This window comes from Thermobia domestica, chromosome 4, assembly GCF_964235325.1.
Source record: "Thermobia domestica chromosome 4, izTheDome1.hap1.1, whole genome shotgun sequence".
Lineage (NCBI taxonomy): Eukaryota > Metazoa > Arthropoda > Insecta > Zygentoma > Lepismatidae > Thermobia > Thermobia domestica.
In genome coordinates this window covers 284,242,416-284,259,352 of record NC_137457.1, presented here as the reverse complement: position 1 = coordinate 284,259,352, position 16,937 = coordinate 284,242,416, and the positions used below count along the sequence as shown (strand labels likewise).

General features: G+C 38.2%; 1 protein-coding gene and 1 non-coding gene across 2 annotated transcripts in view; both read left to right on the top strand.

Annotated features, from left to right (window-relative positions):
* Positions 1 to 16,937, top strand: part of LOC145684119 (sphingomyelin phosphodiesterase-like) — a 142,322-nt gene that overhangs the window by 94,733 nt on the left and 30,652 nt on the right. The window contains exon 5 of the mRNA XM_081756045.1: positions 14,694 to 14,866. Coding sequence (XP_081612171.1) covers positions 14,694 to 14,866 — 173 coding nt within the window. The remainder of the gene's footprint in view (positions 1 to 14,693; positions 14,867 to 16,937) is intronic.
* On the top strand, positions 4,944 to 5,025 carry TRNAS-AGA (transfer RNA serine (anticodon AGA)). The gene has a single exon. It is a non-coding gene; the product is annotated as a tRNA-Ser (tRNA).

Here is a 16,937-nt window from a genome sequence, read left to right as displayed (position 1 = left end):
TAAGCCCATATTCATTATTTTTTGGCGGGCTTATTTTTGAACGTAGAAGATTGAAATTTTGCACAAACATTCAGTCCACCGAGTAGTATTTACCAGATTTTTTGTTCCGATGTCAGTGCTAAAACAGGGCGGTAACCAGAGGGGCAAAGGGGTAAAAAAGAAGGGATATTTTTACCCCAAAAATCCCGTTTGTCGTCATTTTCCCGCCTCACATACATGATAGGACCACGTGAGTCATACCGTCTGAAAGGCCGTTCCATTCTGAAGAGAACGACGGTCGAATTATTATTCTAAGGTAATTAGGGCCGTCTCAGTGTATTTTTATCCAAATATACTTCTGTATAGGGTAAAAGTGGGGCATGGTAGGGAAATTTTTTCTGGCGGGCCTATTTTTCACGTAGAAGATTGAAATTTTGCACAAACATTCAGTCCACCGAGTAGTATTTACCAGAAGTTTTTTCCGATTTCTGCGTAAAAACAGGGGGTCCAGAGGGGCAAAAGTTGAAAAAAAGGGAAATTTTGCCCCCAAAAATCCCTTTTCCCAGGAATTTCCCGCCTTAGATAAATGATGGAGACATGTGAATGATACCGCCTGAAAGACAGTTCTATTCTGAAGAGAATGATGGCGGATTATAGTCCTAGGGTAATTAGGGATGTCTCAGGAATTTTTTCCCCTGAGATCATAGTGTTTTATGGTGATTTGGGGCATTGTGGGAATTTTTGATAAAAATTCTCCCGCCCTTACTATTCAAGATAGAAACTTGAAATTTGGCACACACATTCAGTATACCAAGTACTATTTATCAGATTTTTTTAGATGGCTACGATCACACAGGGGGGTCCAGGGGGGGCCAAAGTTCGAGAAAAAATTTTTCCCTCGGAAATTTTCACTTTGACAATTTTTTCCCGCTTCTGGTATATGGTATGAGCATGCAAGTGGTATCATTTAAAAGCCAGCTCTATTCTGAAGAGAATGAGGTATGAACCATGATCCTAGGATAAATAGTGACGATGCAGTAGCTGCTTGACTGAAAGTCTCAAAAATAGCCCAAAAAGCCAAGATCTCCAAAGGGTTAACGGACAAATGTAAGCTGCCGTTACCCATTAAGATACTAACGGATTTAAATTTGGTTTAAACTACTCGTTGAACAAAACAATAAGTTTATTATAAAAATTATTAACGTGTGACAGTTTCAACAACTACACTTTGGCTTCATCAAACACTATGAATACACAGGTAGTGACAGATTTAATATATGAGAGAGAATTCAGGGGAACATAAACAGGAGCACATCCACGCGGGGGTTCCACCGGGTCCGGACTCTCCTTCCAAACTTCACAACTCGACGTACACTCATGTCCAAAATTATTGTCGCATGTCTATAAATACGTTGTTGTAGGAATAAAATTTGATAACGAATTCACCCAGTATTTCTTTATAATGTTAGTATGTGTATAATTGGCAAAGACATGTATGTGGCAAATTTTATGTCAAAAGAGCACTAAATAAGAACAATAAAACGAAAATAAAACTTTCTTGTCCATTTAACAACATTTTGTTTTATTCATTCTAATTTTCGTATTTATAATTCTTTTCCTATGAAATTTACCACAATTATACGCATAGTAACTGTATTGAAAGTACCCTGCATAATCATTATCAAATTATATTCTTACAACAAGACAGTTATAGATATGCGACAATCATTTTGGACATGAGTGTACATTTTGTACACTTTATTAATGAAAGTGTACTTGTTTAGCAGTGAACTTATTGATGTAGCATAAAGATTTTATCTTACAATTCATCTGTACTCCTTTTTTTCCCTAATAAAAACAATAAATTTCTACCAGTTTCTTTCTTCCTGAGAATATAGCTGTCTGTACCTAATAATACTTATTTTTTCCATGTGTAGAGTAACACCAGTCCAATATTACATAGATGTAGTGTTTTGTAGTATTGAACGCCCCAAACTCTGGACCTCTCCCAACAAAAAATTCCGGGTGGGCTCCCGCCGTACAGATTCAATCGAACTCATCCGATTTGGATCAAACTTGGCATGGTAGTATCTCTTGACTAGTGAAATACTATACTGTGCAGACTTTTAGTTCCTAAGTTATAGAATAAAATCAAAAGAAGATAGATTTTTCTTACGGCTATGTGTTCACTCTTTCTTGGTCTTTTTCTATCAATTTCCAGTGTTTTTTTCTTGACTCAGTTTGATTCCTATACATTTGACCTGATTATCTATACACTAAAATGCTATGCTTATATGTTTGTGATGAATTCCGTTTATATGTTTGTGGCTAATTCCATGTTGGTGGCCAGTTACTTTTGACAATTAGATCTCAGAAACCACAAGCTCCAAAAACGTGCTATTTTCACTGGTCTATTTCCAATTTTGTGTAATATTGACGCTAGGGCGAAGCTAGGATTCATATCCTTGTGTTAGGCAACCAGTAGATGAGTTACGCATGGCGGGTTGACGGACATTTCAGGCACTTTGCTTAAATCTGATGGCAAAACCTGTTGCATGCTGGCAACTTGAAAGGCCTCAAGAGCCGCAATGAGACATACTGGGACGGATATGGATTTATAAGGGGAAAACCTCCATTTGACATCTGTCACTTCTCCAAGTTTGCCACAAACTCAATCCAACATCTATACATCAAATGCTACGTTTATATTTTTGTCTATAGCAATTCACTCCCTTTATGAGTCGTCCTGTCCTTCACTTGTGTGTATAAAGGGATATGGACAGATACAGTAAGGAAGTGGACAGGAGATCCATGTTCATATCAGAATGATGTGCTGAGTAGACAGCCCAGGTTTAGCTAGTAGCTTCTTAAATACACAAGATTAGCTTTTTTTAAATACATATAACTGACTGTATCCAATTAGCTAAGGATATAAGTCAGTGGAGAGCTTTTGTGAACGCGGCACTGAACCTCCGGATTCCATAGGCCATAGAGTTAGTTAGTTAGTTATAACTGACTGGAAAAACTGTTTATATATATATATATATATATATATATATATATATATATATATATATATATATATATATATATATATATATATATATATATATATATATATATATATATATATATATATATAATATAAAAAATACGCGTATATCCTTGGAACTTAGTTATTCAAGTTGGTTGTAAGCTTTGTCATAAATTTAGTGATGAGACGGTAGTGAACGGAGCGTAAGACTCTTAAAAATTAATTAAGTTTCTTAAAAAGAAACTAATGAACTGTACGCATAAATGAAGTAAACTGGCTGCAGGCCAAGCAGTTTTTTTTTAAATCTTTTTATGGAATAGTATATTTCTGGCTTTGGAAATCTGCATGTTCCAATGTCAGTTCATGGCTAATTTATTATTCAAGCGTTAAGATTTTTTCTTCCTGAAGGAGGGGAGGGGGAGGCACTGACTATAATTTTGTTCTCATGTCTTCTTTTGTAAGCGATGGTTTATGCTTGTTTATACGTCAATCCTTAAAAAAAATGCAAATGACTAGATGGCATGATGTCACACAAAGCTTGAAGCATCATTTGTGGAAGAAAAGAGAGATTGTGGGTGTAGTTAATTGGTTGAATGCATAATATTAACATGATGATCTGAAGAATATGGAATGGGAAAACTACAATCCGCGCACATATATATACTGTACATATAGGGTGGCCCCAAAGTAGGTATCCACCGCTGCATTGATTAAATATAACATTTTAGTTTATGGGTTTATTTGCTTCAGCTGTTCGGAGCTTAAGGTAAAAGAAAGAAAAAAAAACATTAAGAACAAATAATAAAGAAACTAAGTCTACCTGATGAATAACAATAAGAAATTATTAAAAAATGCAATGAACTGATCAGCACGGTACTGTATACCTACTTTTGGGCCACCCTGTATTCTGTGTTTAAAAGTGGAAAGTAGTTTGCTAAAGGAAAGTTACGTCAACTATGTAAAAGTCGTAAGATTTAGTAAAATAAATAAATTAATAAATAGATAAATACATTACTTGTAAAATGTTTTCTTTTCCACAAAAAGTGAAAAATTAGGTTTGCAAGCGATCGTGTAGGCAATAAATTCGTAAGCAATGACCTGAATTCACTCTTTGCTACTATTTAGCACTGATTGTTAATAGATTAATTGTTAATAGATTAGTTTAATAAAATCAAGAAGCGAAATCCTGAAATAAAATGTTCTGTGGATCGTTTGACATACACTGACGTGATCTGGAAACGAATATGTATAAAACTGGTTATAATGCCATCATGTTTTATTATATTCTTTCGTTTCTCCTTTCTTGCATCTAGAAAAGTATCATAACCAATGTTTCCTGCATTGAACATGAACGCGTTATAAGTTTAGTCATAAATTTGAACTCCTGCCTACATTATTTAAAATAGCCTATATATAATAATATCGTTAAGAGTGTATAACACTTATGGATGGACAAATGTTCTCTAATGAACATTTTCAATCAGTTGACAGGGACTAAAAGTCGTCTCATGCCCCCACCGCTGGTCTTCGTCGCCGCCACTGAGAACTTGTCATTCTCCCAGTTTGCATATTTCTGCGGAACTTCTTTCTATTAATGCTTCTCTTAGACAGGAAGTTGTTACACGAAAAGTTTTTTTTTCTTTCTTTGCTTTTCTTTTCTTTCTTTTTCCTTTCTGTCTAATTTGCTATTCGTGTTATGCTTGTTCCTTAACTATTTAGAAGCGACAGTGACGCCAACATAAGGTTCATTACGTAATGTACTTTGTGGGAAAAGTCGGTGAAGCGTAGGTCAGATTGGGCACGATTTCTGCTTCACAATCAAAATAAGTATGTTATCTTTTTTTTTTTCTTTCTTAAAGAATAATAATTAAAAAATCTTACAGTTGCTGACTGATGCAAACAGCTTTTTTTCCCCGTTGAAATTGCATAAGCAGTCGTGGCCGAGTGGTTAAGGCGTCTGACTAGAAATCAGATTCCCTCTGGGAGCGTAGGTTCGAATCCTACCGACTGCGCTATGATTTTTTTTCCTAATGTACAGTGAAACTTCTATTTTAGAGAATCTGACGGTTCATTAGTTTATTTTCGTTGTAGTTAAGTTACAGTGTAATACATTTCAGTTAAAGAACTCGCACAATTAGAATGAATGAGGGTTTCACACTAGAAACTAAGAATATTGTGTTTGTTTTAGTAGAACTTTACGTGGCCCTGTGTAAAGTAATAACTAATGGTTTCGCCTATGGTGTGAGCGGTCCCGGTTCAATTCTCGGTGGGGACACTCGGTCGAAAAAGTGTAAAACCTTTTTCAGGCTAGCTATCCTGAATGAGGTTTTCCCGGGTTTACCTCATTCACACTAGGCAAATGCCGGCATGGTACCTAACATACAGGTCCCAGACCACTCCCTTCCTTTCCCAATCCTTTCTTCGTCCTTTTTCCCACGGATATTGTGATCGCCGAGTGACGTCATCCTTTATACGTGACGGGCTAACATGGCCACAGATACCGAAAGCCCATAAATCTTATTCCTAATCCGAAGTGGAAATTTACACCAATAAGAAATGTAACATCTTATATCAAATGCTTATCTTGCGAATTCTATACTTGAATTAAATTCGTGTTATCATTTTTAAGCTTAATATTCCAAGTGGCAGATTAAGCGTCAGTGTCCCCAAAACTTTTTTTTTTTTTTTTTTTTTTTTTTTTAATGTTACTGCAAACTTTTCTCAATTAAGGAATTTTAAGGAATTTTACACCAGTCAGCAGTAATGGAGGTTCTTTATTGAAATTTTGCTTTTTTTTTTTTTTTTAGCATCGAGGCTACATCAGATATGAACTTACAGTTTGAGATGGAACAAGAACCACTTTAATGCAATTTTAATGCTCCAGTACTGGGAGTCGAACCCGGGACCACATGCACTAAGGGCGCATGCGCTAATTATTAGACCAGTAGAAAAGGCTTCAATTGTTGATACATAAAAGAGAAGTTAATGGGGTTAGTTTATATGAATCACTGCTGTTGTGGGCGCCCGAAGAAAATTTTCTAGGCTGAGGGACATCTCCCTGGATGCCATATTACGTTTGGTATTTTTTTTATTTGTATTAAGAAAATCTTAAGAATTTTAATACATTTTCGTGAGTCAGGGGACCCGGGCCCCCTGCTCCCCTTCTTCGGGTGCCCATGACTGCTGTATTCAGGATTTTTTGAGTGGGGATGAGGACACAGTGTAGTCCTCAGGATATTTTCGAGGAGAGCATACCTAAAATTTACGTACTATCTTAGTGAATACTAAATGTATCGTTGGAAATCATCAGTGCTATGTCACCTTGGTGTCATTTGTAGGATATGCATGGACGCCCGAAGGGAAAGGCAGGGTGGGGCCCAGGCCCCCTTCTGGCTTACGAAAATGTGTACATAATATAGGAAACCACGCAGATACCAGAAATACGAGACGTAATATAACAACCATGCAGATGGGGCCCCTGGGGCTATGTGACCATTTTATAAAAAAAATCTGAGGAGAGGTATGGCCTTTTGGCTTCCTTTTGAATACGTCTGTGATATTAATGACAGGACCGTACGGACATTTTTGAAAACCGAAATAAGTAACATTTATGTTTCTTTTACGGAAAAAGAAAGAAAATGGAACACACAATATAACGTTGTCAATATCTGACAACTTTGCTTCCCATCAACTTTAATTTAAACTACTCTGCGAACAGAACAACACTTTTACTAAGAAATAAAATATTAGCTTTAGTATAATTTGACAAGTTAGTAAACTGCCTCCAACTGCACAAGCAAGAGCGTTAATAGGTCTAGCCTTACTGCTTTTAATCTTTTTTCTTCAATTCCCCCAACGGAGTTGTGCTTTTAACAGAGGTTCTGTGTTTCCTTTCGGTAAAAATTGAGCATGTTTGGAGTAGCGATTTTTCATCTAGAATAGCACTTTAAGGTTTAACTTTTTAGTGTTGTATGCTGAAATTGTTCTAAGTGTTTAATCACGCATCATGCTCGATAAATCTGTTGAGTGGTTGTTGTACTGAGAAGTGTATAATCTGTAAATGGAGTTGTAAAAAGATAGTCAGTGGGATCTGCAATTTTAATTAGTCTTACAAGTTGTAATATAGTAGAGGTAGTTCGAGGGTGGGACCGAATCTTTCCGTTCCGTGAAGAAACTAGCAATATCGTAACATTCATTTTTCATAATAATTACAGGGTTCGCATAAATGATTCATTCGATTTGAAAAGGCTATATTTTCAAAAGTATTATACTTACACACACATGAGATATATATATGAAAACAAGCACAAACTCATTAAGTTTGTATTGTGGGGCGGTACCCCCCCTCATTGGCACATCCCAGTTCGTGACTACCTAAATAATGAACTTCCGCATCGCTGGACTGGGTGTATTGGTGAGAATGACCTAGCTTTGTTCCCCTGGCCTCCCAGATCTCCTGATTTAACGCCCTGCGACTTCTTCCTGTTGGGGTACGTTAAGGACCTTGTTTACGTACCACCACTACCACAATCCTTAGTCGAGCTTAAAGAACGCATCAGTACCAGCAGTGCAGACAATTGACAGGACAATGTTACAAAATGTATTGAATGAGCTCGAGTATCTTTTGGACGTGTGTCGTGTCACAAAAGGGGCACATACTGAACATTTGTAAAGGGTATATAAGCTTGGTGTATTTGTGGTTCTTTTCATATATCTTTCATGTGTGTACGTGTACTACTTTTGAAAATACAGTAGAGCGTCGATTATCCGAACGTCGGTCAACCGAACGACCGCTTAACCGAACTGTGTACTCGCTCGCACCTGTTACTCTCCCACCCTACCGTCCATCATCCCCCTCACTCCCAAACCAAGTTTCCCACAGTAGTCGCCGCACTGAACCACCGCTGGCGGAACATTGCTTCTAATGGGGCCTTCATAAGGCGCTGCTGACCGGCCAAGCCGCCAGTCGCTGTGTTTCAACAATCAGCACACTTCTGTCGGTTTGGCACTGGCTGTAGAAGTATAGTACAGTACAGTACAGTTCGATTATCCAAACAAACCAGTTTTCCGAACACCCATGTCCCCCAATTACTTCGGATAATCGACGCTCTACTGTATAGCCTTTTCAAAACGAATGAATTATTTATGCTAACATTGTACAATAAATATGAATAATGGCCATTAATCCAAAAAGCATTTCAACATCCCAATAAAAGTGGCCATTTTTAAAGTATTTTTAAGTATAATTTTCTGGAAATTGGCCATTATTCTGCGAATCAGGAAAAATTGGAAAACTATTCGAGATAATATTTCCCGTTCTTTCAAATTTGTACAAACATTTTATTTCTAAAATCAACAGTTTTTGAGAAATTAGCCAAAAACTGAATGAATATACATCTTTCTCTCTCCCTCCCTCCCTCCCCCCCTCTCTCTCTGCCATTTTATAACATTGCGGAACTAACTTAAATCGGGTCAATAAGGACTTTTAAGGCCTTTCCGCAGGGGAACTCGGCCTGGTCAGCATGCTTTTATCAGTACGAAATCACCAGACTTGAATTGTGTCGAATGCAACCGATGCATGCAGAGTCGAACCGTATTTGGCTCACAAGGGGAAAGCATACTTGGATAAATTAACTTCTGGGCCATCTTTCGCGAGGTAGTAGTGCACATTTAAAGTGTACAAACTGGGAGAGCGAAATAGCGGACAAAAAGCATCTTAACGTTTCCGTCTCGAAGCATATATGATGCTATGCGTAAAGTTATCAAGTGACGGGGTGGCAGAGAGAGAAGCATCTACGACTTACGTGCAAAGGGTCTCTGGTTCGATTCCCGCTCGAGTAAACATTTTTTTAACTTTAACCAATAAAATAGCCATTTGTAACTCAAGTAAAATATTAATTCACTAAATGTTTATAATACATAAAAGTGTAGAAATGTTGAAATCAATTGTAGAACTTTCAATGTTCTATGTTAACTTGCAACAAAATGTCACCTATTCCGTAAATACGTATAGTGATATCACGAGTTATATTATGGTTACCCAGTTCTTGTATGAAAAAAAAAAAAATGTTCTTGACGCTTCATGTATATAACTGTGGACAGTATGCGGATTACAAGGGGGATGAGGGGGAAATCCCCTTTGGTAAAACTGGGTGTATGCTATAACTAAAGGGGATTTCTCTTGTAATTCGCACACTGACACAGATATATACACGAACATTTTTTACACAAGGACTGTAGTAATCATAATAAGACTCGTGATATCAATATATTTACGGAGTAGGTTACATTCTGTTGCTAGTTAACATAGAACATTGAAAGGTTTTACAACAAATTTCTACATTTCTATTGTTTTATACATTACAAACAAACATATAGTGAATTAATATTTTACTTGTAATTACAAGTGGCTACTTTATATATAATATAGGGGTTGGAAGTGAGGAGTTGGAAACTTTAAGATGCATTTTCCTCACTATTTCGGGCTATTGCGCTCTCCCAGTTTGTAATATTAACACTTTAAATGTTCACTAATACCTCGGAAAAGATGGCCCAGAAGTTCATTTACTAAAATCTGCTTTCCACTTGTCAGATATGTACGTATGCTAATCCGAACCGTGAAATGTTGAATTTTAACTGTATTCGATGTTCGACTATCGATTTGTTGATTATTAGTAATTTGTTCTAGCAGATGCTTGTTAAACACTTACGAACTAAACAACCCTTGTCAAAATCCTGTTTTTGAACCCTTCCTTGTCGATTTCCAAGGAGCCTTCTTCGGTTGTTGTTAATGTATTGGACGGTTAATAAGAACCAAAACTGTATATACTGCTAGCAGCGTACACAGAATCTCAAATGGGGAAGGGGTTTATGGTCCTCCGGTTTCAAGATTTTTGTACGCATATCTTAAAAAGTTTGTTTCATATCTTGTTCGAAGTGGGTTTTGGATTTTATTTTCACTACTTCTTTAGCAAGATTTAATACGAAAAGATTTTCATTACCAAATTAAGATTTTCATTTTAGTATATTAACATATACAAACACCTGAAATTATATGAACTAGGGAGATTGAACATCCCCCGTGAAATTCTGCGTGCACTACTGACACTGCATACGACACCGATGTCGACAATCATAAATTCGAGTTTTAAAAATCTCGGTTCTGAAATCGAAACGACAGTCGAAGATCAAAACTAGAATTGCTGATTTCTTTGCTCTCTGGATTTTTTTTTTTTTTTAAAGCTGAAATTGCAGCGCGAAATTATCTTTTTTTATAAGTATATCCGTGTTGAATTGTACTAGTCCAATGTGACCCAACCTGCCAGTCAGTGCGGAAACATCTTCAACCAGTGATTTATCTTTAAATATATATATTTACCGGGACGGATGTAATGCATATGGCCCACGAGCCAGTCCAACCATCCTCTAGGATCGCTATCTAATTTGACTACTTTATACAGTCTAGTACAGTGGTTCTCAACCTGTTTTAATTTACTGAACATCCAGGACATTACGACACATTTGATATTTTTATTGTAAATAATAATAATATGTTATAATAGTGAAGCAAATTAGTTTTTATAATGACTCTATATAGCACTGAGCATTATTGCTGCCGCTGGAGGTGTTAATTGGTACAGTCTCTCTCGATTTTAACTAATTATTATTAAACTAGCAGCGTTCACCCCGCTTCGCTGCGGTCACCCCGGAACGCAATAAACTTTGTTACTTAGATAATTTTTACTTTTTCGCTTTCAAATTGCAGTAAATGTTAAAATTATAGCGCCTGTCATTTATGTTAACCCGCCGAGTCACATGGTCATGCGGGTTGCATATAAATACGTTTATTTTTACCTATGATGAACTAATAACAAAGGATTTGTACGTATGGACACTTGAATGGTCAATTATCTCAAGACACTGGTAATTAAAAATTAAAGTGATATGATAAAAACCATCTAGGGTCCAAATCCTAATAACCCCCCAAAAATGAAAGAAATTGGTTCAGCCGTATTAGCGTGATGAGTTCACAAAGGATTTGTGCGTTCTCTTTTATATATATAGATTCTTCATGATTTTTAAATTCTAAACTTTCGCGACACACCTTAGGGCAAAGTTTCCCAACCTTTTTCAACTTGCGGCACACTACGGGTGTAACTTGAATTCTCGCGGCACATTCATAGTTATTATTATTACTAGGAATGCAATGGATGTACCAGATTGCAATGAAATGAGCTGAGCGAGCTTAAACTACGTAATCATTCCTGGCCATTATGCAATAATAAATGCCATTTTTAATTGTTGACAAAAAAATCGCGTGAAAACTTTTTCCCCATGTTAAGTCTATGCAAGCGTTTTTCGGTGATTATTCCTCGATGGTACATCGGATTTTTGATTTCGACCTATGTTCTCACTCAGCACGACATACTCTATCAGCGTGCTAAGTTTGGTTGAGATCGGCCAAACGGTCTAGGAGGAAGCGTTTTTCGGTGATTATTCCTCGATGGTACATCGGATTTTTGATTTCGACCTATGTTGTCACTCAGCACGACATACTCTATCAGCGTGCTAAGTTTGGTTGAGATCGGCCAAACGGTCTAGGAGGAGTTCGCGGACAACCAAACGGCTAACCCGAGTACAAGAGCTTCGCTTCGCTCAGCTCAATTATTATTATTATTATTATTATTATTATTATTATTATTATTTGTAAATATAAAATACAGTGGTAATTTTCTTCTGTGATTACTGATATCCTTTTCACAGAGAAGAAAGCTCTATCACTGGATTTCCCCCGTGGTAAATCATTATGCTTATTTTTTATTCTAATTTTAAAATAGAAAATAATTGCAATGAAATAAAGGACTCAGATTTTTAAAAATACGCTTTCTTTTTCGAAAACTGTATCCAACCTTTCACTAAGAACGAAGATCACTAAATAACGAACTAACAAACAAATGTCTTGTACTTTTAACTTTGCTGTTTTAACCAAAACCAGTGTATATTATTCCAGTCTCACAACTTGCGATGCGTCGAGCTCAAAACACAGTAGAGACCTGCACGGGCCGGGCTTGGGCGGGCCGACACTGATTTCTCTTCAGGTCGGGCCGGGCTGGGGCCGATCCAGGGCCGCCCACAGGGGGGATGTATGGCGCAAGCTGCGCCATTGAGAAACATTTTGAGGGGGACTTTACTCTACTTTCGAACTAGCTACTGTCGGAATAGCATTAAAACACGATTTTGAGAAGCTAATTTTCAAAAATTTTCCGGGCTGAACCCCCGTACCCCATGCTTCGATACTCGATGAATGAAGTACCGCGCAAGTAGCCGTGTGAAGGGAAAGGTTGGTTCGTTTTAAGAGAGAAGGGCCGCCCACAGGAGGGATGAATGGCTCAAGTTGTGCCATCGAGAAAAAAATTGGGGGGAATAAAAAAAATGGGGAAGAATTTTACTCTAATGTCGAATAAGTAATTTTGCTGTCGTCAGAATAACATTGGAACACGATGCGATTTTTTTCTTAAATCTCGAGAATGAATCCCCCTACCCCCTGCTTAGAAACTCTATGAATGAAGTACCGCACAAGTTGCTATATTAAAGGATGGCGCCAAGTTCTGGCGAACAACAGTTACAAACACTCAAGGAATCACTTTCAAATTTAGATTTGAAACTTGCCTATGTTGTCTGTTGAAAATTATAAAGTAGTTTGACATAATTGTGAGCTAGTGGTAACCATACAGACAACAGCCAAGTTTCAAATCTAAATTTGAAGTGAGCCAGTGTGTGTTTGTAACTGTGGTCCACCAGAATTTGGCGCCTATTTTTGTGATTTCAATTCTTTTTAAGGCCACTCGTACTTGGCTCTTTTACAGGAAATGTTTTTTTGTTGGATATCACTTCTTTTTGTAAGCTAATTTCGAGGATAACATTTTGTTTTGGTATCAAACTCAATAACTTGTAACTTGCGTCTTACTTTTCATGTACAAGGGAATTATATCATTATTTTGTAAAGAAAAAAAAAATACTATTAATTGTAAAAAAAAAAAAAAAAAAAAGAAGAAGAAGAAGAATACCTGTGCCATACACAGTGTGTAGAAGTCTTTATACCCTTCAAATCCTTATAGAACATATTTAATATTGTACACTACCAAGACTACTTATAAAAGTAATGCCATTTTTATAATTACTACTGCCCCTACTACTACTACAAGCATTCTATAATACTACTACAGGAAATAAAAACAACAACAAAAATAACAATTACTAGTACTATAAAAACTACTGCTACACTGGGCAATTGTTTTTAGAGGACTTGAGTTTTGAGGAGGGAAGAGATTATTAGTTTTTTGGGGGGGGAGTGCGCCATCAGCTTTGAGGGGGATGGGCACCCCTGGGCCGATCAATTGCAATTCTTTAATAATTATTGACTTTCGTCGCACGATAATTGGAATAAAGCCAAACGTTGAAGAAGTGTGTCCGTGAAAAATGTTACAAAGGATGCAATAGCTATTTACAGTTTGTGTTGCTTACCGGCTCCACTTTCACTATAGAGGATTGCAGGCATTATGTGGTAAATTGAGCTCTGACCTTGACCTTCACTGAACTCAAAATATAACAAGAAGGGGTAGGAATGTTTTGCCTGTCGCTAAACAATATTGCCATCTTCACTTTATGCTAAAAATCAATTAAGTTAGATTTTTGTTACAGGGAATGGAGTTTTTGTTCTCTCTATGACAGGCAAAGTTCTAGACGGCAATGGTACCATTCGGGAGGCAAGCGTCAGGTTGTGAACCAGAGTTTAGAAAATGTTTCTGAGGGTTAGGTCAAATTTAGTACTAAATTTTGAGAAAAATTGGGGCTCGAGCTAATTTTTTAAAAAAATTATCGGGCCAGGCCCAAAACTTTTAAAATTTATCTGGCCCGGGCCGGGCTTGGGCCAAGAATTTTAAAAAACTTATCGGGCCGGACCGGGCTTGGGCCGAAAATCTCCAAAACTTTTCGGGCCCGGGCTGGGCCGGGCCTAGGTACGTTCGGGCCGGATTAGGCTCGGGCCGAAAAATTCGGCCCGTGCAGGTCTCTAAAACACAGCTGTTGAACAAAGTGTTGTTTTGTCATTCACGTGCGAATGAGTGTTCTACGAACGTTCATTTGACGCGTACCGTACAAAGTGCTTCCATTTCTCGGTGTTAGTATGACTCTCAATTTAAGCGTAACGTAGCAAGCAGCTAACCGTGGAAATATGTACGAGCCGTAATACTGTCTGCTACACAGTAATAGATGTAGAATAATATATTACAATTACAGTAATTTTTTCCATGGTAGAAATTCATAGTAATGTCAAATACAAAAATATACATTTTTCCCCCTATGTCTTGCAATTTGGTTGCTATAGAATTAATAATTTTGTTTCGATTTCCTCGCGGCACACCGGTTGGGAAACGCTGCCTTAGGGGATTACGTGACACACACCAGTGTATCGCGATACATCGGTTGAGAACCACTAATCTAGTATCCGCGAATGCGTAGTAAAGACAATGATGTACCGTATATTGTTGAATACTTCTCAATAATTAATGGTCGAGGATTTTTAAGTGTTGCTTGGTGACTACATATTGTTTTCTTTCTTACAGTGACTATTACTGATGTCATTATGCAGTATTAAGTATAATTAACTTGTTTCTTACAGGCCCCACTTTTCATCGTAGTGACAGGAGATTTAGGGGACCATTTTTCATGGCAGTGTACCAGAAATGACACAATCAACGATCTTCGTAAGATATATACTGAAATTAAAGAATGGTATCCAGACACACCGGTTTTCCCAGCCCTTGGCAACCACGACGTCTGTCCTGCTAATGTGTAAGTTATTGTCGAGTAAATATTACTCTTTCATAGAGAATTAAAATTGAAATTAGAATACCTCTCCGTAAAATAATCTTTATCGTATATAGTATATTTAAGATTTTGGTTTTAACCCTTTCGATCTTCCTTTTTTTTTATGGGGAAAGATTATTTTTAAAACAGAGTAGAACGAATCCCATATGACTCAAGATATAACGGCAAAAACAGCCAACTATCTATTGGTAGACACAAAACTCAAGACATAGGAGTCACATAAGGAAAATAATAGGGTATGCTATCGTAAAAGAACTATGGAAAAGTCACAATAGCATTTTCCCAAAAGTCTGTCAAACATGTAGGCTACGTTCAGGGGCACCCGAAGAAAATTTTCTAGGGGGGGGGGGGCATCTCCATGGTTGCGATATTACGTCTGGTATTTTTGGTATTTAATATACATGGTTTGCTATATTACGTATATATTTTCGTGAGCTAGGGGACCCAGGCCCCACCCTGCCTCCCCGTCGGGCGCCTATGGCTATGTTTCACTTGGAGCGAAAATGTTAAGCTTTCATGAAAGTCCGGCTGAAAATTAATAACTATTTGTTTTGAAAAGCTTACTAGCGACAGTAAACAAAGATCTTTCTCTTTCTGTGATCGCCATAATGCATAGGACACAGTGACCTAACTAACGTAAAGTATGTGCGTTAACCTAAGCTGAAAGCTGGAGTTTCTCAAAATATCTACTCAGGGTCGGAGGATAGGTTTTATGATGCACTTGTCACTCTCCTGAAGGAAAACCAGAGGGGAAAGGGATATGTAATGTAGTTTGTTGTCCTCTATCAGAATGTGTATTGTATAGCGAGCAGAAACACACACTGGATTTCCCGACTATTTGCACTTATTCGGACACTGTAGATGAGAGACGAACGTTCTTATCGTATTGCTGAATACCACAGTTACCACAGTTAGATTCGACAGTTTCTGTCCCGACATCACCGAATAACCGAATACGTTCCTGGCGATGAGCAGCTGTTAGTGATGGTTCGTTAGGGATAGGGTAGTTCGATGTTTACTGTTTTGTTCATATGGGGTCCACGGTGTCTGATGATCACTGTCCAGATTCTCTCTGATGTGACGGTGGGTCACTTTTCTGTGGGAATCCTCAGTCGTTCATCGGCAATACTACCATTTATCACTTAGCCTCTCGCTATTAGGGATGGCCATAACCGGTTCCTGATGGAACCGGTTTTCGGGTCTGAACGGATACGGTTTTTCGGATCCAGGTCATGAACCGGTTCTTCGGATCCAGGTCTGAAACCGGTTCCCAAGATCCGGTTTTACGAATCCAGGTCTGGAACCGGTTCCGGAACCGAAACCGGATCTCCAATGACCGGAACTTTGTGGCCATCCCTACGCTAAACCCGAGCTGCTGGCAGGTTGTGAACAGTGTGCTAGATGAAATGGTGGAAGTGATAGGCAGGCGCCCAGTCGGCGGCCGCTTGTCTCATTTGGCTAAACAAACTGGGTAACTGGCAAACTCATTGCCTAAACAGGCAAACTGTCAACTCATTTGGCTAAACACCCACTGGTGGACCAAAAATTTTTCCTGGGGACACAAGCGGGTCTGGGAGGGGAGGGCACAAGCGCATGGTCCTCTTTGCAGTGTTTTGAAGGTGAACTTTGTGCCTCCTTTACGGATCTGGGGGCTTTGGATCCAGGTCTGGAACCGGTTCCTAAGATCCGGTTCTGGAACCGGGCTTTCAGATTCAGATGTGGAACCGATTCCTAAAATCCGGTTCTGGAACCAGGTTTTCGAATCCAGGTTTGGAACTGGTTCCTAAGATTCGGTTCTGGAATCGGGTTTTCGGATCCAGGTCTGGAACCGGTTCCTAAGATTCGGTTCTGGAACTGGGTTTTTGGATCCAGGTCTGGAACCGGTTCCTAAGATCCGGTTCTAGAACCGGGTTTTCGGATCCATGTCCGGAACCAATTCTGAAAACCTGATCTCCGAGAACCAGTTCCTCGCGGAACCGGAACTTTGTGGCCATCCCTACTCGTTACCACATCCGTTTTACTGCCACGTTCGAAA